Raw genomic sequence first — 24198 nt, 5'->3', positions numbered from 1 at the left:
ACAATTTCATTGGAATCTATGTATTCTATATACTAGTTATATGATTGTATACATTCTTTTGTTTTGATTGTATTTCAACGAATTAATTATTGTAATTGTTGATACAATTGTGTGCATCGAAGTCTATTTCTAATACGTGAATATTGTATGCACCACATTTGTTTTAGAAATAGACTTCTGATACATATATTTACATTTTGCTTGTAGATATATATATGATACATTCGATTATATAAGTAATCAATTTTACTTTTTATATTTGACCATATATGACAATTGAATCATAACCATTGATTAAGAGTATGTATCATAAGTTTGTTTCTCATATGAACGTCGAAATTCTTCATTCACACATAAATTCAAAAAAATTTTATAAAAAACTTAGATAATTTTGAACTTTTTCGCTTAAAAACTCGTTAAATCGATAACTCAATGTATATGATCATGTTGTATACAATATATACAAACGTTCAATTAACTATATCAATATATACAGTTTAAGATTTCACAATTATAAAATTACTTCGACATCAAATATTAAAGTAAAAACACACTATACACATAATGTTTTTACCAGCTCAAACATGTACACGAGATTTACACAAAATCTACTCTATCTTATATTCCCCAAATACAAATAAAATATATTATTACGATACTAAAATAAACTTAAAAAGTGTTTGAATTAGCTTCTTAAAACTAGCTTTAGAAGCTAAAAAGAATCACTTTTGTCATTTTAAACTTAAAAATACTTTTCGTCTTTTCAAAAAAAATATTTAAAATAATTCAATCTAAAACACACTAAATTAAATAATATTCTTAAAAAAAAAAGGAGGAAAAGTTAGATTCTTTCTCCCTAAGTTGCAAACTTTATTCAGTATAATCAACAAGCAATCCATCTCTCTTCTTCATTATCATCAATTCCAATACATTTGATTGATTATGGCAGATAAGCCTAGCAGAGCACTGGTATTGTACGGTGACGGGTTAGCCCGATCCATTGACCCGTCTCATACCCACCTCCATTCTTTTACTTCTCGAGCTTGCTGTGGCTTTTTGTCTCTTCCTAACTCTCCTCCTTCAGGTCTTTGTCTGATATTTTTAATCCCAAAATTGTTCCTTTTTTGATAAATTTTATGTGGGGTTATGCTATTTTTCATAGTTGATCATTGGGTTTGTGTAAATTGCATGTTTGTTTAGTAGAAATCAGTTTGCATATGCAAGAATTAGGATTGTTTGATGTGGTTTCTTGTTTCTTCTTCAGTCTCCTACTTTATTTTTTTTTTGTTTCTTTTTACCTGTTATTAATCCCAAAAATGTTTCTTTTTTGATAAATTTGATGTGGGGTTATGATGCCTTTTAAAGTACTGAAAACATCCATGTTGCACTTACATTATGTCCAACTTTTGCTAAAGAGTCTTTTTTTAGTTTGGTAACTTCAAGATTGTTTCTTTTTGATATTTTCTATCTGGGGTTATGCTGTTTTTCATCTTTGATATTGGAGTTTGTTGAAATTGCATGGTTTTGAATAGTCTTTGATCCATCTGCATATGGAAGTTTTTGTTATTTGATAACGAATACTAGATGCATATCTAAATAGCATGTAATATTCTGTGAATTGAGTTATAAGTCAATTAATCTCGTGCCAATAAAGAAAAAGAAGTTAATTAATCTCGTTTTGGTGATAGTTAAATGTCTTTAATTGTTTGGTAATGTAGTAAAGGATCCATATAGGCGATGCTGACTAGTTGAGATTAGTTTTTGTTGTTACAGGTACATTTTACTGGTGTCTTTGAGGAGCCTTTTTTAGTCTAGTTAGAGAACCTATAGATAAGAACTCCTAAATTGTGTTGAAAGACGAATTGATTAGTGTTGGAATGAAATGGACCAGATGGAATGGAATAAATGCAGGGCATTCATCTAGCCGACTAAGATTGATTGAATATATACTTTCTTGATTGCTTAAATATACTGTGAGTTGAGTTAGTAATATTCGTTTTTGTTTGATCTTGTTTAGTTATCGTTAAATTTATCTGCTTGGTTGGTAATGCCAGAATCAGTAACATTGAAAGACAATCATATCTGGCATTTTTTGTTTTCTAATCATGAAACAGCCCAACTCCAAAAAAATGGAGAGCCAAAAGTTTGCACCTTCCATCTATATGATTCAAAACTTTTATGTATCATATCAAACTGGTAGATCATTTCTTAGACTTGCTAACAGAAGGCCTTGTAATATTCTTCATTTGCACTGTTAAGGAAGCCAATCAGGCACTTGTAGAAATCGAAAAGTCATCAAGGCAGTTGACTCCAAGGAACTGGTGCACCTTCTTTTCTCAACCACTAGCTGAGAATGAAATTATTATTCGTGGAGTACATAGCCATCCTAGATGATCGAGCAGTTGAGAGCAAATATATGTTGTGTAACTAGATAGGAGGATGTTATGTTTCCTTGATCACTTTTATGAGGCAGCTGATATATATCCTTCCTACACCCACTTTACCCTCTAGATAACAATAAGACTTCTCTAAAGAGTGGAATTTACAGAATATGTTAAATATTATTGATGACATGTGGGATGCATCATAACCAATTAAAATTGAAGGGTTTGCCATCCCATAAATTCAACTTTATAGCATGGTGCCTATGATTTTTCTTGTTATGCTATGCCTACAGTTGGTTAGTGTTAGGGTGGATGAGTACTTATATTAATAAGAACGCATGGTGAGTTTCTAAATTTTAATAAATAGTTTTGATGGACAGTGCACAGATTGTTATTACTTTACAGTTCATGCTGGGAGTCTGATTACATTTTTGTACTTCTTATTTTTCATTTTGGCTTCAGTTATCGTATTATTTGTTGTTACTATTGTTCTTTTCTTCATTGTTTTCAGTCTTCGCTACTGTATTTGTTTTACATACTCATTTTCTGATATGCTTTATTTGAGCTGAGAGTCTATTGAAAACAGCCTCCTACATACACACGACCCTTCCCCGGCGCCACTTGTGAGATTACACTCGGTATGTTGTTGTTATCTGTCACTTTGGAATTTAACTGGGGATTAGATTGCAGAAACCGAAGATGCAAGAATTGTCAGAGAATTTGCTGAGCTAGTGGATGCAAGTGAAGCTTATCTTGCCCTGGTGAGATGCAATTCTCTGTTTATAGTAATTGCTAAAGTCATATATTTCTTTCTTTGCTTAATTAACATAGATTATGCTAAAATACTTCCTTTGTTCTTAAGAATGGGGAAGAATCTTCTGAAACTCAATCTCAGGAGAAGCATGTAGCAGCAACCATATCAGAGAGGTAATTCTATTCCTGTTTTACATGTTGAACTTCCATCGATATGATATTATTTAGATTGTTGAGAAGGCCCTTTCTAAAAAAGTTCTCGCTCAGGTTTATGGGGATGAAAGCTGCTGTCATCACTGAAAATTTAAGACTGAAGAGTTTCTGCAATAAGCTTGGCTTCACCGTCTTAGAGCTCAATGAGGTAATTAGTAACATTAATAACCAGGTCGATTCATCTGCCTTAGCCTCTGAATTGTTCAAGTTGCTGGGGTTTCAAGAAGGGAAGACCTTAGAGTCGAGCCAATTTGATTTGGTTATTCTTCATGTTGGAGCTGGTCAAACGACAAATTGCCTCAAAGACTTAGATCTTGTCAATCGGTTGGTTGGTAACTTGGTGCAAATGGCACATCCTGGAACGGAAGTAGGTTCTAGGTTGCACATGTCAGTTTTGTTGAGCTATGGTGCTGTTCGTGAGTCTGATGATTCCTTGTGTTCTATTGCTGACAGTAGACAAGAGAATAACTCTAAACTCTCTCTTATTTTCCCTCGTCAAAGTTATACAATTAAAGAAGGAAAACCACGACCGAATGTTAGGTAAGTGCGATTTTCCCACTTCCATTCTATATCATCCATGCATGATGGCGTCTGATGTATTCGTTAACAGGCAGCATTGCCCCATATTAGTGGCCCAGTGGCAGAATGCTGTCACTCGAAAGGATATGGCAGAAGCATATTCATATGAGGATTTCAAAGAGGTATTCAAACAGGTTCCTTTCATTGCTCAGAAATATGCTGACACAACTAAGGAGAATGATTCATGCTCTTCTATACTTGTATTCCTTTTAAAGCACTAGGCATTTTTAACACTTAGAATTTCTCCTGATTTATCAAGGTATTCTTGATTTTGCGCTTGATCTCTACTCTTGTGTTTCTATTACATAAAATGCCTTCAAAATTTACTGTCGTCACTAGAGTTATTGTCTGCTACCATGGATATTTCAGATCCTACTAATATTTTGCGCTCTCATCTTTCAATCAGCATGGTGCAAACCTTGTGATTCCAACAGATAGATTTCTACATGAAGTGGCATTCAAGCTCTGGAAGGCTCCAAAATACGGAGCATGAGGTAGAAGTGGGGAGAAAACATTGGTAATAGACATTTCGATGTCCTGAATTCAGCTTTGTCATTTTGGACCTTTGTTTTGATGAAGGGGCTAGATCATCAGCGGAGATGTTTCTGATCACCAGAAACTCCATACTCTTCCGGGAATAACTAGAACTAATAATCAGTCAACCCAACTTTCATGGCATCTCTCTCCCGGTTGTCGTTTCTAACTTATTGGGTGTATAATGTACTCTTTTGGGTGACACAATCAATCTAATTCTATTTTTTTTTTCCTGAGATATTGTGGTGAAAGAAAGTCTCTTTGCTTCATATTGCACACTGCATCTTGTCTTCTTTTGCCTTATGGAAGAAATGCTCTTCAATCTTGGATTTTTCTTTTGGCTTGCAGAAGAAATACTGTAAATCCCTTTTTTCCCCATAAAAATACACATATTGTTGCCATGCAGTGTGAGAAGGAGAATCTGTGTAATTAGTTAAGTTGCTGCCATGTGAGACCAGGAGGTCACGATTCACGTTGTGGAAACATGCAGGGTAAGACTAGACTGCGTATAATAGACCCTTATGGTCCGGTCCTTCCCTGGAGTTTAGTGCATTGAACTGCCCTATTTTTTTTTATACTAGCAGTGTGAACACTCAAGGCGGTGACTACTGGTCGATGAACTTTATGTAAACCTTAGAGACAGGGTTCAAATGGTAGCTTTTTGCTTAAGCCTTGATATCATAGTAACAGAGTCAAATACCAGTGAGAGGTAATAGGTATTTTCGATATGAGAGGTATAGCATGTATCTATCTGTTGGAATACGTCAGGTGTACAAAAGTTGACCTAGATATCACCGTTATCTCAAACAGCACAACAAATGAAAGACCTCCATTTTCAAAATTTTGATTAAACAAACATCTGCAGAATCATGACACAGTACCATGTAGATAAGAAACTGAAAGAGGACAGGTAGCTGTAAATTCGATAAAGAGAACTAGGTAGATAGATAAACGCGATGAAAGAAGAAAAGCAGGGCTCAACGACAAGGAGAGATGCAGGGCAAATCATCAAACACTAGTCTAAGCCTGTTGTGAACTAACATGATGAACCAAGACTGTACTCCATAATCTTCGCCACCATCTCTTTTAACTCTTCAAGCAACTTCACACTCTTTTTGAGCCTAAAGCACATCTCAGCAGACAATGATTCTTGCAGAGAACTCTCATGTCCACCACCATGGGATGCTATTAGATCACCAACAACCTCATCATTAATCTCATCAACAAACTTTTCAAGACCCAAAGCAAATTTCCAGTATGCAAAGAACCTCACATGAGGACTGAACACAGTTTTCCAGTATGCAGCCATTGTCATCTTCAATTCAAAAGCTTGCTGCACAAGATCTTTAGGCAGACCCCTTATAAACCAAACATCTATTACTCCAAATCCATCGATGTTTATTTTCGATCCTTTGGAATATTGGCAGTACTTCACAAATTTCCTTTTTTGAGCGATGAGACTTCTGTAAGTAGCTACATAATCAGTACTACTAGTGATGTCAGTCAGCCTATCCATCCCAATGATTTCTCGTATCCCATTAACCGATTTATCCTTCCTCCTGGCAATGAAATTTTGCACTGCCCTCTTAATGAAATGCTGAAGTTCCAGGGAACTATCAGAATGATGCATCAAAGCTTTGATGACAACTCCTTCTATATAGTTCCACAATTTTCCAACAAACTCCTCTGTAGTTACAGAAATTTCTCTGACCTTCTTCTGCAAAATATCCAGGAAATCGGGCGATCCAGTCTTTTGTGCTTCATCTAAAAACATGAACTCCATGAACAAGTTGTCTACCTTCTCATCAGGATATGTTGAACTTAGCTCAGCAGAGAATTGTTTGAATTCAAGATCAATCAACTTAGACCATTTCTCAGCACATTGCTTTTCAAAATCTCCAATGTACTCATTAGACTCTACTCCAAGAAAAATTTTCTTCAGAGACTCAATAGCCAAACTCTGAATGCGCATGAATGTAGCCAAAGCTTCAGCAACAGAACCCGAATGCTGTGGCAACTCGTTGAGAGCAGCAACATTTACTGCGAGTTTGTCGTTGATGTTCTTCTCAATATCAAGAAAGCACTTGGAAATAATGTTTGCTTGAATTTGCACCAACTTATGTGCCAGAACAGGAATGCTAACCATAGACTTGTCCATCTTGGATAACAGTGCATGAGTTTCAAAAAGACTTGCTTCCTCACTAAGAGCTTCTTCATAAGACTCGTTCACGATACGATTCTTAACACATACATAGCCAAGTCCAACATTCATGTCATTTATAGTAACTTTCTCAAGCAGCCCTTCAGGAGCTATATCTACCTTTGTCACAACTATTACAGTCCTTTCCCCAGTTTTGTCCACTTTTTTAGACATCTTAAAGCATTCACAAGTAGAAAAATCAACAGTGGCTGATAAAACATTCACAATTATGCTTTCCTCTGGTGTTATATATTTCATAACAATTTCTGAAATTTGTTCAAAAGTATCAGATGATTTTCCATGAACCGGGACCATAGGTATTCCAGGCAAATCCACCATAGTCAAGTCAGGAACACCATTCTTTTTCACTATGAGTGTTAAAGGGATGTTGGATATTCCCTTACCATATCCAGCTATCTCATTAGTTGCAAGAGTAATGGCCTCCGCTACGTTAAATTCATCAGTTGGAACTGATTTTTCATTGTACTCCAAGTAAACCTTTGTCTCACTATGATTCTGGAGCTTTATGATGAGAGGCACTCTAGTGCAAATGCCTTCCCCTCTAGGAAGAGTAATTCCAACAAGTGATTCAAGCACGCTGGACTTCCCGGAAGACTGATCACCAATCACCACAATGGTAGGCAGCTGAATGCCATCCTGCATGTTGTTGAGGTGTCCAAGCTTGAATTTGCTAGGCAGCTTAATGTCTTCCTGCATACTATTGAGGTGCCTAAGCTTGTCCACACAATCAAGGAGTGGTTGAATCATATCGTTGAACGATAAAACAATAGGTGCATGTACTACAAATCCTTGTGGCTCTACCACTTCAGGATGTTTTGGATCACTGGAAGAAGACTCATTGCTGACTTGTTGGGATGTCATTGTTGGCAAGGTTTAGTATATGTTAAATGTAACTCTTGATGACCACATGAACTCAAAGTATCCCTATTTATACATGATATTTGAAAAGAATAGCATGGGGACTTAATGGTTTTTTATCCCAAAAAATACTGATCTCATCCTTCTAGGTACAGTTAATGCATCAGAAAAACACTTGAACTTCTTCAATAGAATGTGTGAACAGCATATCTAGAGGCACACACTTCCAGTATAATTAATGCTTTTGTTTCCCTCAAAACAACTGAGCTGTTTAACTAAGAGACATGTTTACTGCTATTCATAAGAAAGTTGTTTAGCACTCCATCCACATCCAATGTTATGAGATAAGAATATTTCATCACTGTTAGTGTTAATTTTTCACTAGGATAGAGAAAATGAAAAGATATGTGAAATTTCACTATTCCACTTTTAATTATGGGAAAAGAGTCTGATATACCCCTCAACTTTGTCATTTAGAATTGATATACCCTCGTTATAAAAATGGCTCATATATGCCCTTACCGTTATACAAACGGCTCACATATACCCCTGCCGTTACAAAATGGCTCACATATACCATTCATTTAACGTAAATTAAAAAATTAGTTTTAAATTTATATTTGTTACTTCTAATTTTTTTAAGAAAATTATTTAGGGGTATATATGATTCTTTTATCAAAGTTCAAGGTATATTTTAATTTTTTCATACATAAATTATTTTTTGACTTCTTTTATTATAATTATTTGAGTTTCTTATTCTTATTTTGTTTTTTCTTTCATTCCTTAGTTTAAAGAAAAAAATTTAAACTATTTTTTTTGTGAGTATTGTAATTTAATTTCGTATTCGAAGAAAAAATTTGGTCATCTATAATAAGTTTTACAAGAATATTAGTGAAACATAAATAAATTTGATTATCAAAATAATAATTATAAATTAGTCATTAAAATAAAAAAAAAGTCAAAAAAAATATGTTTGACAAGGATTAAATTTACTCATATGGGATTATATTTTTTAGAAAAAAATAATAAAATTTTTGATAAAATTTTTGTTGAATGCCTTGAATTGGGCCCAAGCCTTTTAGGGCGTAGCTTAGCACTATATATAGACGCTATGACAAACCCTATTCTGTAATTCTGTTTTTGCCTCTCCATAATAAAACTGCTCCCTCTCTTCTCGTGGACGTAGCCAATTTATTGGTGAACCACGTAAATCTGTTGTCTTGTTTTTCTCGTTTATATATTTTCTCGTATTATCTCAAATTTCGCACAACAAATTGGTATCAGAGCCTCTCGGTTAATCGGTGTTCTTGGAGAATTCGAGATGTCTGCTTTGAACGTGAAAATCGACAAATTCACAGGGAGGAACAGTTTCAGTTTATGGCAGATCAAGATGCGGGCTTTGTTGAAACAGCAAGGCTTCTGGGCGCCGTTGTCGAAAGACAAGAACGCCGTCGTTACTCCTGAGATGGCGATTCTGGAGGAAAAGGCGCACTCGACGATCATGCTGTGTCTCGCGGATGACGTCATCACGGAGGTCTCGGATGAAGAGACTGCTGCTGGTCTGTGGTTGAAGCTGGAGAGTTTGTACATGACAAAATCTCTAACCAACAAGCTGCTTCTGAAACAACGTCTATTCGGTTTACGAATGACTGAAGGTACACAACTCAGGGAACACTTAGAGCAATTGAATACTTTGTTATTAGAATTGCGTAATATCGACGTGAAGATCGAGGATGAAGATGCTGCCCTGATTCTGTTAGTATCTCTCCCAATGTCGTTTGAGAATTTTGTTCAATCGTTCATTGTTGGGAAAGATACTGTGTCACTGGAAGAAGTCAGATCGGCCCTTCATAGCAGGGAATTACGGCATAAGGCTAACGGCACAAGTACGGACATACAGCCTTCCGGTCTGTTCACCAGTAGCGGAAAGGGAAGGAAAAACGGCGGAAAGAAAAATAAGCCGATGTCGAAGGGTGCAAAGCCGGATGATGTTTGTAATTACTGCAAGGAGAAGGGACATTGGAAATTTGATTGTCCGAAGAAGAAGAAGCAATCGAAAAAACAATCAGTGTCTGCTGCTGTTGCTGAAGAAGACACCAATTCTGAAGAAGATATTGCCCTAGTTGCGGATGAGCACACTCATCATTCAGATGTGTGGGTTCTTGATTCTGGGGCATCCTATCACATCTGTCCTAGGAGAGAGTGGTTCACGACTTATGAGCAGGTAGACGGAGGAAGCATCTCATGGCCAACAGTTCTGTCTGCAAGGTGGTTGGGACAGGCTCGATCAAGATAAGAACACATGACGGTAGCTTCTGCACATTGAACGAGGTCAGGCACGTTCCATTGATGACGAAAAATCTGATATCTCTCAGTCTTTTGGACAGCAAGGGATTCAGCTGGTCGGGAAAAGATAGAGTCTTGCGGGTCTGGAAGGGTTCAAATTTGATTCTGAAAGGTGTCATGCGTGGTACTTTGTATTTTCTACAAGGTTCCACGGTTACAGGTTCAGCCCATGTTGCATCGTCAGAATTTCACCAGAAGGATATGACTAAGTTATGGCACGTGAGACTTGGTCATATGGGTGAAAGAGGGATGCAAATTCTGTCAAAGGAAGATTTACTTGCTGGTCATAAGGTTAAGAGCCTAGAGTTTTGTGAACATTGTGTTTTTGGAAAACTACATCGCAACAAGTTTCCAAAGGCCATTCATAGAACAAAAGGCACACTTGATTATATCCATTCTGATTGCTGGGGTCCATGCCGTGTTGAGTCTTTGGGAGGCTGCAGATTTTTTGTGTCCATTATTGATGACTACTCAAGGATGACTTGGGTGTACATGATGAAGCATAAAAGTGAAGCCTTCCAGAAGTTCAAGGAGTGGAAAATTTTGATGGAAAATCAAACAGGGAAGAAGATCAAGAGGTTGCGAACTGATAATGGGCTGGAATTCTGTTGGTCTGAATTTGACCAATTCTGTAAGGATGAAGGGATTGCTCGACATCGTACAGTCAGAAATACACCACAGCAGAACGGTGTAGCTGAACGGATGAATCAAACACTTCTGGAGAGAGCAAGGTGCATGCTCTCTAATGCTGGGCTAGATAGAAGATTCTGGGCAGAAGCGGTTAGTACAGCTTGCTACTTGATTAACCGCGGACCACATACAGGCATACAGTGCAAGACACCTATGGAGATGTGGTCAGGAAAAGCTGCTGATTATTCAAATCTGAAAGCTTTTGGTTGTACGGCTTACTATCACGTCAGTGAAGGTAAGTTAGAACCAAGAGCTAAAAAGGGAGTATTTGTGGGCTACGGAGATGGAGTGAAAGGTTTCAGAATCTGGTCTCCAGCAGAAAAGAGGGTTATTATGAGCAGGAACGTTGTCTTTGATGAAAGTTCTCTGCTTAGAACCATTGTGAAGCCTACAACTACGTCAGAAACTGGGAGTCTTGACAAACATGTGGAGTTTCAAGTCATTCAGAACGAGAGCGATTTAAAGGAACCTGAAGAGGAGGATCAAGAGCCACAGACTGAAACTGATATTCCAGAATCTATGCCATCAGATATCCATCAGAGTATAGCTCAAGATCGGCCAAGGAGGGTTGGAGTTCGGCCACCTACGAGGTATGGTTTTGAGGACATGGTGGGTTATGCACTGCAGGTTGCTGAAGAGGTAGATACATCTGAGCCGTCTACTTACAAAGAAGCCATTTTAAGTTCTGATTCTGAAAAATGGTTTGCTGCTATGGGAGATGAGATGGAGTCCCTACACAAGAATCAGACATGGGATCTGGTCATACAGCCTTCGGGGAGAAAGATTATTACTTGCAAATGGGTTTTCAAGAAGAAGGAAGGGATATCACCAGCAGAAGGAGTCAAGTATAAAGCCAGGGTTGTTGCCAGAGGTTTCAACCAAAGAGAGGGAGTGGACTACAATGAGATCTTCTCACCAGTGGTCAGACATACTTCCATCCGAGTGTTACTAGCGATAGTTGCACATCAGAATCTGGAGCTTGAACAACTTGATGTGAAGACAGCGTTTCTACATGGAGAGTTGGAGGAAGAGATATACATGACTCAGCCGGATGGTTTCCAAGTTCCAGGGAAGGAAAATCACGTCTGCAAGTTGAAGAAGTCCTTATATGGACTTAAGCAGTCTCCAAGGCAGTGGTATAAAAGGTTTGACAGCTATATGGTGAAGTTGGGCTATACTCGGAGCTCATGTGATTGTTGTGTCTACTACAATAGGCTCAATGATGATTCATTCATCTATCTGGTGCTTTATGTAGATGATATGTTGATAGCTGCAAAGAAGAAGTATGACATTCAGAAGTTGAAGGGTTTACTTAGTGCTGAGTTTGAGATGAAGGATCTGGGAGCCGCTCGGAAGATTTTAGGGATGGAGATCATTAGAGACAGAGAGAGAAGGAAACTTTTCTTGTCACAGAGAAGCTACATTCAGAAGGTCTTGGCGAGGTTTGGCATGTCTTCATCTAAGCCCATTGATACCCCCAGTGCTGCCAATATCTATCTCACTGCCATATTCGCTCCACAGTCAGAAGAAGAGAAGGAGTATATGTCACGAGTCCCTTATGCCAGTGCCGTAGGAAGTTTGATGTATGCTATGGTCTGTACAAGGCCAGATTTAGCACATGCAGTCAGTGTAGTGAGCAGATTCATGGGACAACCAGGGAGAGAACATTGGCAGGCTGTGAAGAGAATTTTCCGGTACCTTAGAGGTACATCTGACGTTGGTCTCATTTATGGAGGTGATACTCAGTGCTTGGTTAATGGCTATTCTGATTCAGACTATGCTGGAGATGTTGACACAAGAAGATCGATGACTGGCTATGTGTTTACCCTTGGAGGATCTATCGTCAGTTGGAAGGCAACTTTGCAACCTACAGTGACTTTGTCTACTACGAAAGCGGAGTACATGGCCTTGACAGAGGCTGCAAAAGAAGGGATTTGGTTGAAAGGGCTGGTTAGTGATCTTGGTCTGCATCATGATCAGGCTACGGTGTATTGTGACAGTTTGAGCGCAATTTGTCTAGCCAAGGATCAAGTCCATCATGAGAGAACCAAGCATATTGACGTGAGGTATCATTTTCTGAGAAGTGAGAAGAGAATCAAGGTGAAGAAAGTAGGAACTGCTGATAATCCTGCTGATATGTTCACAAAGCCGGTTCCACAGAGCAAGTTTCAACACTGTTTGGACTTGCTCAACATCAGAAGCTGTTAATTGCCCTGCGGGGCAACTCTGAGGAAGAGGGGGAGGCCTGGCACTATCATAGTGCGTCTGAAGAATCTGTTCGGAGAATTCAAGTCAAGGTGGAGATTTGTTGAATGCCTTGAATTGGGCCCAAGCCTTTTAGGGCATAGCTTAGCACTATATATAGACGCTATGACAAACCCTATTCTGTAATTCTGTTTTTGCCTCTCCATAATAAAACTGCTCCCTCTCTTCTCGTGGACGTAGCCAATTTATTGGTGAACCACGTAAATCTGTTGTCTTGTTTTTCTCGTTTATATATTTTCTCGTATTATCTCAAATTTCGCACAACAATTTTCTTTTTCCATTTCCGTTAGAGGAAAAGGGTATATGTGGGCAATTTGTTTACAAGTAGAGGTAGATATGAGCCACTTTTATAACGAGGGGTATATCATCTGGGTATATCATATTCTTTTTCCCTTTAATTATTGTTACTTAGGGAACTTTTGGTATTTTGAAATATATTCAGCTTACATCTTGAGGAGATATCCACTTCAACTTTTCTTTTCTACAACAGCCAAACTAATACAAAACAAGACAAACATTATAATGAATGACCTACAGTTGCAAAGAACATGTTCTGTCCAGCAAAATTTAGAAAGTAAAGTATCATTCAAACAATGAATACGTTTCTGTTAAATTCAAAATTCAACAATAACATTTATCAAGAATGATTTATTTAAAAAAAAACAAGAACTTTTTAAGAATGTAGAGTTCATATTCATGATAAGGTAGGTCCGTTTATAATGAGCTGCGTAGAAATTTATCATTTAAAACTCTTTTATTTTTGAGTCCCCCACCTGGGGGCCATTTTACTCCACCCTTCATCTCTTCAATTATTGAATTGAAAAAAGTAGTAATGCATAGTCAAGAAACCAGACTCTATTATTTTGCTTTTGGGAAAAAAAGACTGTAGATAAAACATAGTTGTATCAATTACAAGTAAGATTACTAGCAAAAGAGAGAGAGAGCAATCATTCTTGTTTACATATCACTATTAGCATTCAACAGGTAAAATACAGTTGTTAGTAATTTAAGATTGAAACATTTATCTTCTCAAAATTCTTAAAATCATTTTGTGGTTCCTTGTTTTGCTTGCAGATTTCAGAAATGGAGGTAGTTGGTGGAGCATTTCTCTCTTCAGCTTTGAATGTTCTTTTTGAAAGGCTTGCTTCTCAGGGTGATCTTCTCAACATGTTTCAGAAGCATAAGGATCAGGTTCGGCTCTTAAAGAAGCTGAAAATGACTTTGCGTGGTCTTCAGATTGTGCTAAGTGATGCAGAGAATAAGCAGGCGTCAAATCCATCTGTGAGCGACTGGCTTAATGAGCTTCGAGATGCTGTGGACTCTGCGGAGAACTTAATAGAAGAAGTCAACTATGAAGCATTGAGGCTTAAGGTGGAAGGTCAGTATCAAAATCTTGCAGAAACTCTATTGAAACGTTGGAGGATTTGCAACCTGTGCTTGAGTGATGATTTTTGTCTTAACATAACGGAGAAGTTGGAAGAAACCATTGAAACATTGGAGGTGTTGGAAAAGCAAATTGGTCGCCTTGGCTTAAAGGAGCATTTAGGTTCAACTAAACAAGAAACAAGAACACCTTCAACTTCTTTGGTTGATGATTCTGATGTCTTTGGAAGGCAGAGTGAAATAGAGGATTTGATTGATCGCTTATTGTCTGAAGATGCAAGTGGAAAAAATCTGACAGTAGTTCCTATTGTTGGAATGGGCGGCCTGGGTAAGACAACACTTGCTAAAGCGATTTACCATGATAAGAGGGTGAAGAACCATTTTGGTTTGAAAGCTTGGTATTGTGTTTCTGAGCCATATGATGCTTTGAGAATAACAAAAGGTTTAATTCAAGAAATTGAATCATTTGACTCAAAGGATGTCCACAAAAATCTTAATCAGCTTCAAGTCAAATTGAAGGAAAACTTAAAGGGAAAGAAGTTTCTTATTGTTCTGGATGATGTGTGGAATGACAACTACAACGAATGGGATGACTTGAGAAATTTGTTTGTACAAGGAGATGTTGGAAGTAAGATCATTGTGACGACACGTAAAGAGAGTGTTGCCTTGATGATGGGAAATGAGCAAATTAGCATGGACCATTTGTCTATTGAAGCCTCTTGGTCTTTATTTAAAAGACATGCATTTGAAAACATGAATCCTATGGAACATCCAGAACTTGAAGAGGTCGGAAAACAAATTGCAGCTAAGTGCAAGGGACTGCCCTTAGCTCTGAAGACTCTTGCTGGCATGTTACGCTCCAAATCAGAGGTTGAAGAGTGGAAACGTATTTTGAAAAGTGAAATATGGGAGCTGCCACAGAATGACATATTACCAGCGCTGATGTTGAGCTACAATGATCTTCCTGCACATTTAAAGCAATGTTTTTCCTACTGTGCAATTTTTCCCAAAGATTATCCATTTAGTAAAGAACAAGTCGTTCATCTGTGGGTTGCCAATGGTCTTGTACCACAGGAAGATGAAATAATTGAAGATTCAGGCAGTCGGTACTTTCTCGAGTTGAGGTCAAGATCATTATTCGAAAGGGTCCCAAATCCTTCAGAGTGGAACATAGAGAAATTCTTAATGCATGACCTTGTCAACGATTTAGCCCAAATTGCATCTTCAAAACTTTGTATCAGGTTGGAAGAGAGTCAAGGATCTCATATGTTGGAAAAAAGTCGACACTTGTCATATTCTATGGGAAATGATGGTGAGTTTGAGAAGTTGACATCCCTCAACAAATTGGAGGGGCTGAGGACTTTGCTTCCGATATGTATTAGTGTCAATTATTGTAATCACCCACTAAGCAAGAGGGTGTTGCATAACATACTGCCTACACTAAGATCTTTGAGGGTACTATCATTGTCTCATTACTATATTAAGGAGTTGCCAAATGATTTGTTTATCAAATTAAAGCTCCTCAGGTTTTTGGACCTTTCTGAGACAAGTATTGGAAAGTTGCCTAATTCCATTTGTGGATTGTATAACTTGGAGACACTTCTCCTGTCATCTTGTTATAAACTTGAGGATCTACCGCTGCAGATGGAGAAGTTGATTAACTTGCGTCATCTTGACATAAGCAACACTTCTCACTTGAAGATGCCGCTACATCTGAGCAAGTTAAAAAGCCTTCAAGTGTTAGTGGGAGCCAAGTTTCTTGTAGGTGGTCGCGGTGGTTTGAGAATGGAAGATTTAGGTGAAGTACATAAGTTATATGGATCTCTGTCAGTTGTAGAGTTGCAAAATGTGGTAGATAGAAGGGAAGCTATGAAGGCAAAGATGAGGGAGAAGAATCATATTGACAAGTTATCATTGGAGTGGAGTGGAAGTAGTAGTGTCGACAATCCACAAACTGAAAGAGACATACTTGATGAGCTACGGCCACATAAAAACATAAAAGAAGTCGAAATCACCGGATATAGAGGAACGAAATTTCCAAATTGGCTAGCTGATCCTTTGTTTCTTAAGCTGGTAGAATTGTCACTTAGGCACTGCAAGGACTGTGATTCCTTGCCAGCACTAGGACAGCTTCCTTGTTTGAAATTCCTTTCGATTGGAGAGATGCATGGAATAACAGAGGTGACGGAAGAATTCTATGGCATTTCATCCTCTAAAAAGCCTTTTAACTCTCTTGAGAAGCTTGTATTTAAAGATATGCCGGAGTGGAAGCAATGGCATGTACTAGGAAATGGAGAGTTTCCTATACTCGAGAAGCTTTCAATTGAAAATTGTCCTAAGTTGATGGGAAAGTTGCCTGAAAATCTTTGTTCTCTGAAAGAATTGAGAATTTCAACGTGTCCTGAACTCGGCTTGGAGACACCCATCCAACTTACAAGTTTAAAAAGGTTTGAAGTTACTGGTTCTCCGAAGGCTGGAGTTCTTTTTGATGAAGCTCAGCTGTTTAGATCCCAACTTGAGGGAATGGTGAAGATTGAGAAATTATATATTCATAATTATAACTCTCTTACCTCCATACATTTTAGCATTCTTCCCAGTACTGTGAAGCAAATATCGGTATCTGATTGCCAGAAATTGAAATTGGAGGCGTCAGTTGGTGAGATGTTTCTTGAGCATTTGATACTGGAAGAATGTGATTCTATAACTGAGTTGGTCTCAAGAGCATGTTATTTGTATGCAAGTAGTTGTCACAACCTTACTAGTTTTTTGTTTCCTACTGCCACTGAAAGTCTCAATTGCTGCAACCTTACAATGCTGAAGCGGCTGCCACAACTCCCTCCATCTCTCAAGGAACTGAAACTGTGGGGTTGTGCAGAAATAGAGTTCTTTCTTGAAGGAGCATTGCCCTTCAATTTAGAAGTCCTTCATATCTACAATTGCACGAAACTGGTGAACGGCCGAAAGGAGTGGCGTTTACATAGACTTCCCTGTCTCAGACAGTTAGTGATCAGACATGATGGCAGTGACGAAGAGATTCTTGCTGGTGAGAATTGGGAATTGCCTTCCTCTATTAGAATTCTTGTCATAATCAATATGAAAACATTAAGCATCCAAGTTCTCAAAAGCCTCACCTTTCTTCAAACTCTATCTATTGATAATTTACCTCAAATTCAGTCACTGCTGGAAGAAGGGCTTCACTCATCTTCTTCTCTTCAAAGTCTACACATCTTCTCCTGCCATCAACTCCAGTCTCTTGCCCCCCTGCCATCCTCCCTCTCTGAGCTGATGATCCATGATTGCCCTAATCTCAAATCCCTTCCAGTAAACGGGATGCTCTCTTCCCTCTCTAGACTATCTATTTCCGGATGTCCATTCCTCAAACGACTCCTAAAATTTGACAAGGGGAAATACTGGCCAGAAATTGCTCGTATCTCCAACATAGAGATTGATCACGAATACCTTTAATCATTTAAACAAATGTAAGTTTTTCTTTAGCATTATTCAGGTTTCATTAATAATTGTCGGATATCAACTTAGCAAACTTTATTCTTTGTCAGGATTCTGATAACAATATATGTAAGTCGTTACAGTTCAAGCTCAGGTGGTAATAGGAAAGTTATAGACAGTTGCTGAATGTGGTCTGACAGCAAAAGGTTAGTGAATAAAGATAGTTTCGCAGTTTCGTTAGCATTGACTGTAAACGCTATGTTTATACTTCGAACTGTTTATACATAAATCTGTGTGATCATTAAAAATGACGTATCGCGTTGATATTAATGACGCTTAATATTCTTTTCAGAATATAAATTATGTCATTGTCATCATCAAACACATAGTTTTGGCTATAGAATTAGTTGGGTCCAAACAGAACAATTTGGTAGAGAAAAAGCATTGCTAATGCTTTTAACTAGCTCAACAAATGTGGATTCTGCAATTACTAACACGAGAGGTAGGATAATAGGAGTAATATTATTTTTGACTTGAAAAATCAAAAATCTGTATTCGGGTAATAAAGCCCCAAACTTCCTACAATGACTGTATACATGGCTCAACATATGTTGGTGCTTCCACTTGAACACCCTGGAGTCTCGTGATTAGAGGCACTCTAGTGCAAGTGTCATTCCCTCTAGGAAGGCTAGTTCCGGGAAGTGATTCAATCACACTCGACTTCCCAAAAGACTGATCGCGGACAGCCATAATAGTAGGCAGCTGGGTACCTTCTTGCATGATGTTGAGGTGCCTAAGCTTGTCCACACAGTCGAGAAGGGGTCGAGTTCTATCATTTAAGGATGAGATAATTGGTGCATGAACACCAGAAACTTTTGGTTTTATTACTGCAATATGTTTTGGTTCATAAACTTGTAGTGGATATTCACTAGAAGAAGATCCATTCACCATTTTGCTGAACATCATAATGACTGCAGTATGGCAAAAAACGTTTTGTGGTTTTGCAGGAAGGTGTAGTTTGTAGAGACTACTTGGATATTGGTTGATAAATCCAGTCTTGATGACCACGTGATTCATAATATCGATACTTGTACATGTTTGGTCATTATTCAAAGTTCAAGAGAATCATTGCGAAAGGTGTGTTATACCCCCAACAATTCACTTAATATAGACAGAGGGAGTAGTACTCAAGAAACTATAGGAATTACTAATCGTGATACGAAAAACATGGTAAATGGTAGATAAGATGCTCGAAGAGGACAAACATACTGCAAGCTTAATAAAAGAGTACTAAGTAGATAGGTAAAAAAGATGAAAGAAGAGAACTAAGGCCACAAGGACAACAAGACATGCTATCTGAAAACATCAAACACTCATTTACGCCTTTTCCCCATAAGTCTGAAGAGCAATCCTGTCCATGATTTTCGCCACCACATCTTTCGACTCCTTAAGCAGCTTCACACTCCTTTTCAGCCTAAGGCGTTTCTCAGAAACACAAGGCGATTCCTCCAGCATTCTCTCAATGCCACCACCATGGGATGCCATGAGTTCATTAACAATCTCCTGCTCAATCTCATAATTAACCATCTTTCGAAGACTAAACATTGCATATAATGCCATATGATCAACCATTCTCATCAACACGATTTTCCAGTATGCGATCATCCTCATCTTCAATTCAAAAGCTTGCTGAGCAATATCCTTATTCATCCTCAGACTCCCAACATCAACTTCTCCAATTTCCTTGAGCTTTATTATCGAGGGCTTGTCAGAATCATTCATAATCTCCATAAATGGTTTTTGCTGTTCCATGAGCGTACTACAAGTTGCAACATACTCAGGATTATAAGTGTAATCAGTTAGCCTTTCCGTCTCAATGATTTCTCGGACCCAATTAATCGATTCATCCTTCCTCTTGGCTATCAAATTTTGCACAGCACACCTAGTGGAAGACTGAAGTTGCTGGTAGTCACCGAAATGATGCATCAAAACTTTGATGACAACTGTCTCTATATAGTTCCACAATTTCTCCACGAACACCTCAGGAATTGCTGAAATCACACTGACCTTTTTCTGTAAAACATTCAGAAAGACAGCACGAGGGAGGAAATTTGGTAATCCTATCCCATTTGCTTCTTTTAAAGACATGATCTCATCCATCAAGAAATCTTCCTTTTTTTCAACGTTCTTTGAATGTAGCTCAACAGCGTACTCGTTGAGCATCTCAGCTAATCTAGCAGTGCAATGCATTTCTAAATCTTCAGCATACTCATCAAACTCCCCTCTGAGAAATATTTTCTTTAGAGACTCTTTGGTGGAACTCAAAATACGCATGAACATTGTCAACGCTTCAGCAACAGAACTCAAATGTTGTGGTAACTTGTTGAGAGAAGCAACATTGACAGCGAGTTTGTCATTAATCTTCTTCACAATATCCGGCAAGCATTTGCAAATGATGTTTGCTTGAATATGCACCAACTTATGTGCCAAAACAGGAACACTAACCATTGACTTATCGATCTTTGATAAAAGAGCATGAGTTTGAAAAAGCCTAGCCTCCTCACTACGAGCTTCATCGTAAGACTTATTCCCAGTTCTGTTCTTAACACAAACATAGCCAAGTCCTATATTCACATCATTTGATGTAACTTTTTCAAGTAGCCCTTCAGGAGCTTTATCAACTTTTGTCACAACAGCTATAGTCCTTTCCCCGGTTTTGTCCACTTTCTGCGACATCCGAATAGACTCACAAGTAGGGAAATCAACAGTAGCTGATAAAACATTCAAAATTATGCTTTCCTCAGGTGTTATATATTTCATAATAATATCTGAAATTTGTTCAAAGATATCTTCCGGTTGTCCGTGAACAGGAACTCTAGTAATTCCAGGCAAATCCACCATAGTCAAGTCAGGAACACCATTCTTTTTCACTATGAGTGATAAAGGGATATTCGATATTCCTTTACCATGTCCAGCAATCTCATTAGTTGCAAGAACAATCGCCTCCGCAATGTTAACTTCATCAGTTGGAACTAACTTTCCATTATACTCCAAGTGCAGCTCTGTCTCATTATGATTCTGGAGCCTCATGATGAGTGGCACTCTAGTGCAAATGCCTTGTCCTCTAGGTAGACTGATTCCGGCAAGTGATTCGAGTACACTAGACTTTCCAGAAGATTGATCACCAACCACCACAATAGTAGGCAATTGGATGCCTTCTTGCATTATGTTAAGGTGTCGAAGCTTGTCAACACAGTCGAGGAGTGGTCGAATTCTATCGTTGAAAGATGAAACAATAGGTGCAGGAACACAAGAGCCATGTGGTTCTATCAGTGCGAGATGTTTTTGATCAACAACTTGTAGATCACATTCACTAGTAGAAGAAGCAGAGTCATTATTCGTGATATGCATTGTGATAAATGTTTTGTTGCTTCTCCACAATGTGTGATTTTTTTCTTGATGATCATATGCATTCACCATAGGGCTATTTATACATGTTATTTGATCATTTATGAGCGTTAACAATCATCAATCATGATGAATGACTGTTGATTTTCCAATTAAGGGAAAAATTAGATAAACTTAATGTGTTTTGTATCCCCAATAATACTAAACTCATCGTTTTCATCACAAAAAAAAAAACACTTCTGCATGTTTTCACTTTTCGTTTGGCATTCCAACAGTTGACAGTCAATAGGCGGAATCAGAATTTTCAATAAGAGGGTTCAAAATCGGTAGACAAATAAAGTAGCCGAAAAGGGTTCAACATCAACTATGTACGTATATAAAATTATTTTAACCATATATAAATAATATAATTTTTCGCCAAAAGAGGTTCGGATGAACCCCCTTCATACGAGGTAGCTCCGCCCCTGGACACAGTACCATTCTTTTTCCTGTTTCAGTGGTTATTACGAATTGTTTCATAATATATCATAGTATCGTATTAAATTGTTTTAATGAAATGCAATGTTAGTTTTGTAACATTCTCCATCGTCACATAATTTCACACATCAACAATTTGAGTGATAAACCAACAAGCTTAGTAAGGTAAGATAAAGGAAATGAGAAGAGAATATCAAGGAAATGACATGATCACGCAAAATCATTCGTTAAACAAAATATGACTTTTCATTGTTAGTTACGATGAATTTAAACGATATGATGTAATAAATTTAAATAACAATCAAAACAAATATTTTATTTAAACTCACAATATAGTAACAGCCATTCAAACAAAGGTGCCCTCCAATTATTCTCTGGCTGTGAGCTCATAATAACCAAAAGATCAGTTATTGATAATGTAGAAAGATTATTGACAGAAAACATCCCATTCAATTTTTCCTACAAACTTCTACTATTCTCAATTTATAATGAGTAGTGCACCCCTTCGTCGAAAAATTACATTGTGTAGTTAGAATAAAAATTATTTTTTATGTATATATATTGTATATTGATACTCTTTGATATCTATGCGATTTTATTTCTTAATATTTTAACGCTCCTTAGATAAAATTCTAGCTCAGCCACAGATAACAAGCATCCATCAACCTAATCGAACTGATTTATGCTTTTTTTAAATAATATTGTTGATTTTTATTTAACTGTATGATTGTCCGAACAATTGAGATGATCTTTTTAATTTATAAAAAAATAAAAATTTTCGAATCGAACAATCTTACATGTATGTAAATATATTTTAAATATTAACAATATGTAAAATTTAATATATAAATGTATTTTATAATATTTTTCAAATATAAATATAACTTCGGTCTTAGGTCTATGACAATCATATGACTTTGAGTCTTTACTCTTTAATTAGCATTTACTTAATTAAGTTTATAATTGAGAGATACTATAACGGATACTCTATCAAACAATACAACATAACATATTCAAGCACTCTTATTGAATACTCCTTCTGTCCCTATTTACTTGTACAAAACAAAAAAAGATTTCTTATGATACCCTCATTTAAACTTCTTGAAAATTTTCAAGTTTGAATCCATCATTTTTGAAAACCATAATTAATAAGGGTAAAATTATAATTTTACTATATTAATTATTGTTATCTTAATACGTGTGTCATTTCTAAAGTGGATAACTAAATAGGGACAGAGGAAGCATTTAAGATCAAACAATACGACAACAAGGTTAAGAATTGAAGTGTTTCTTCAAGAACATATTTGAGAAGGGAATACATCAATAATAGTATATTTTGAGATGATATTTTAAAAGTAGAAAAAATGAAAAATTAACCAAACCGCACCGATACAGAAGAGAAATCAATATAATTGAAATAATATTAAAAAGTCTAATTTTAGTTATTATATTATAAAATATCCAAATAAAATAATTAAAACAATATATTTCTTAAAAAATAATCGACCGAACCGTATCATTAGCACCCAGCCGATAGGATCCATGCTCTTGATATCATATTGTAGTGTGAGGATAATAATACTGGAGTTTTTCGTTTATTTGATTTCTCAAGAAATTACAAAATATGTACACTTAGTTCTAGTAAAGTTCCATGCAATCTATTTCTTCTTGATTTTATCTCTAAATTTTTTTTCGTGATTCGAGGGTTATTAGTTGCAAACGTAGAAAAGAATATATATTTATTTTCTAATATAAAGTGAGTAGAATTATGTTCTTTCCCTTAATTCTTCTCTCTTGATGATCTTTGTAATTCGGAGTGTCATGTAATATTTTGTCAAATATATATGATGGTATGAACATCCTCGAGATTTATTTGATTTGAATTTTATAGATTTCTTAAAATATTTAGTTGTTGACCAATTTATTTATGAATATTATATGAATTTATGGAATATATTCAAGATACCTCTTCAAAATAATATATTATTCATTTAAGAAAGTGTTAAATAGCCAGAAAATTTTAAAAAATTATGATTTTTTTTTATATTAAAATAAATTAATCTTTTTTTTATATATATTTTTAAATTAAAAGATATTAAAGTTAAAAGGTTAAAAATATTTTAAAAAGATAAAATATCATTTGGCCAAAAAAAAATTTCCATTCGTTTTATAAAAATGAGCCAAGATTCAAGGTAGAATAGCCCCAAGAGCAATAATTGAAATTGAAACTTAATCTTGTAAATTCCACAAAATTTTAATATCTACAATTTTTATTATTATTATTAATCATATTTTTTTAAAATTTGATTAATTTTAATTTACACTAAAAAAATTATCTCGAATACAAAATAATTTTTATCAAAGACCACTTTATTATATTATTACTCCAACGTGTCAACCTCAAACTTAGATCTCATGAAACGTGGGTTGCACATCATCACCTAAAAGAAAAAAGAAAATAAAAAAAAAGACTGCAAAATATATGCTCCATGTATTTTCAGTAAAATAACAATAATGTTTTTATAGATAAATTGAAATTTGTAACAATTTTTTTTTATTTTTTGGTGCCATATTAATAAATAAGATAGTGACAAAAATCGAACTTCAAAACAAGTCAAAATTCAATTGTATAATGACGAA

General features: G+C 36.5%; 4 protein-coding genes across 6 annotated transcripts; 2 read left to right on the top strand and 2 right to left on the bottom strand.

Annotated features, from left to right (window-relative positions):
* Positions 1–730: 730 nt before the first annotated feature.
* Positions 731–4699, top strand: LOC101246990 (uncharacterized). The gene is made up of 6 exons (XM_010315140.4): positions 731–1084; positions 3075–3145; positions 3247–3311; positions 3405–3890; positions 3961–4051; positions 4336–4699. The coding sequence occupies exons 1-6, from the start codon at positions 943–945 to the stop codon at positions 4420–4422; spliced, it is 942 nt and encodes a 313-aa protein (XP_010313442.2). The 5' UTR covers positions 731–942; the 3' UTR covers positions 4423–4699.
* A 436-nt stretch (positions 4700–5135) lies between these two features.
* Positions 5136–7917, bottom strand: LOC101253558 (dynamin-related protein 4C-like). The gene has a single exon (XM_069290771.1). The coding sequence runs from the start codon at positions 7543–7545 to the stop codon at positions 5500–5502; it is 2046 nt and encodes a 681-aa protein (XP_069146872.1). The 5' UTR covers positions 7546–7917; the 3' UTR covers positions 5136–5499.
* A 5570-nt stretch (positions 7918–13487) lies between these two features.
* Positions 13488–21259, top strand: LOC101244741 (putative disease resistance RPP13-like protein 1). Of its 3 annotated transcripts, none has more exons than XR_011212253.1 (4): positions 13488–13827; positions 13918–17705; positions 17784–17879; positions 20734–21259. XR_011212253.1 is itself a non-coding variant. In XM_069290770.1 (3 exons), the coding sequence occupies exon 2, from the start codon at positions 13927–13929 to the stop codon at positions 17689–17691; it is 3765 nt and encodes a 1254-aa protein (XP_069146871.1). In that variant the 5' UTR covers positions 13488–13827; positions 13918–13926; the 3' UTR covers positions 17692–17705; positions 17784–18055. The 3 variants fall into 3 exon arrangements, 1 of the variants encoding a protein (XP_069146871.1); XR_011212252.1 differs by lacking the exon at positions 20734–21259 and adding an exon at positions 18681–18809; XM_069290770.1 differs by lacking the exon at positions 20734–21259 and having other exon boundaries at positions 17784–18055.
* Positions 18891–21153, bottom strand: LOC101253255 (dynamin-related protein 4C-like). Its single transcript, XM_019211133.3, has one exon. The coding sequence runs from the start codon at positions 21151–21153 to the stop codon at positions 19051–19053; it is 2103 nt and encodes a 700-aa protein (XP_019066678.3). The 3' UTR covers positions 18891–19050.
* Positions 21260–24198: the final 2939 nt, after the last annotated feature.

Source organism: Solanum lycopersicum, chromosome 11 (assembly GCF_036512215.1).
Source record: "Solanum lycopersicum chromosome 11, SLM_r2.1".
Classification (NCBI taxonomy): Eukaryota; Viridiplantae; Streptophyta; class Magnoliopsida; order Solanales; family Solanaceae; genus Solanum; species Solanum lycopersicum.
Note: the sequence above shows the minus strand (reverse complement) of the source record. Positions and strands in the feature narration are given on the sequence as shown.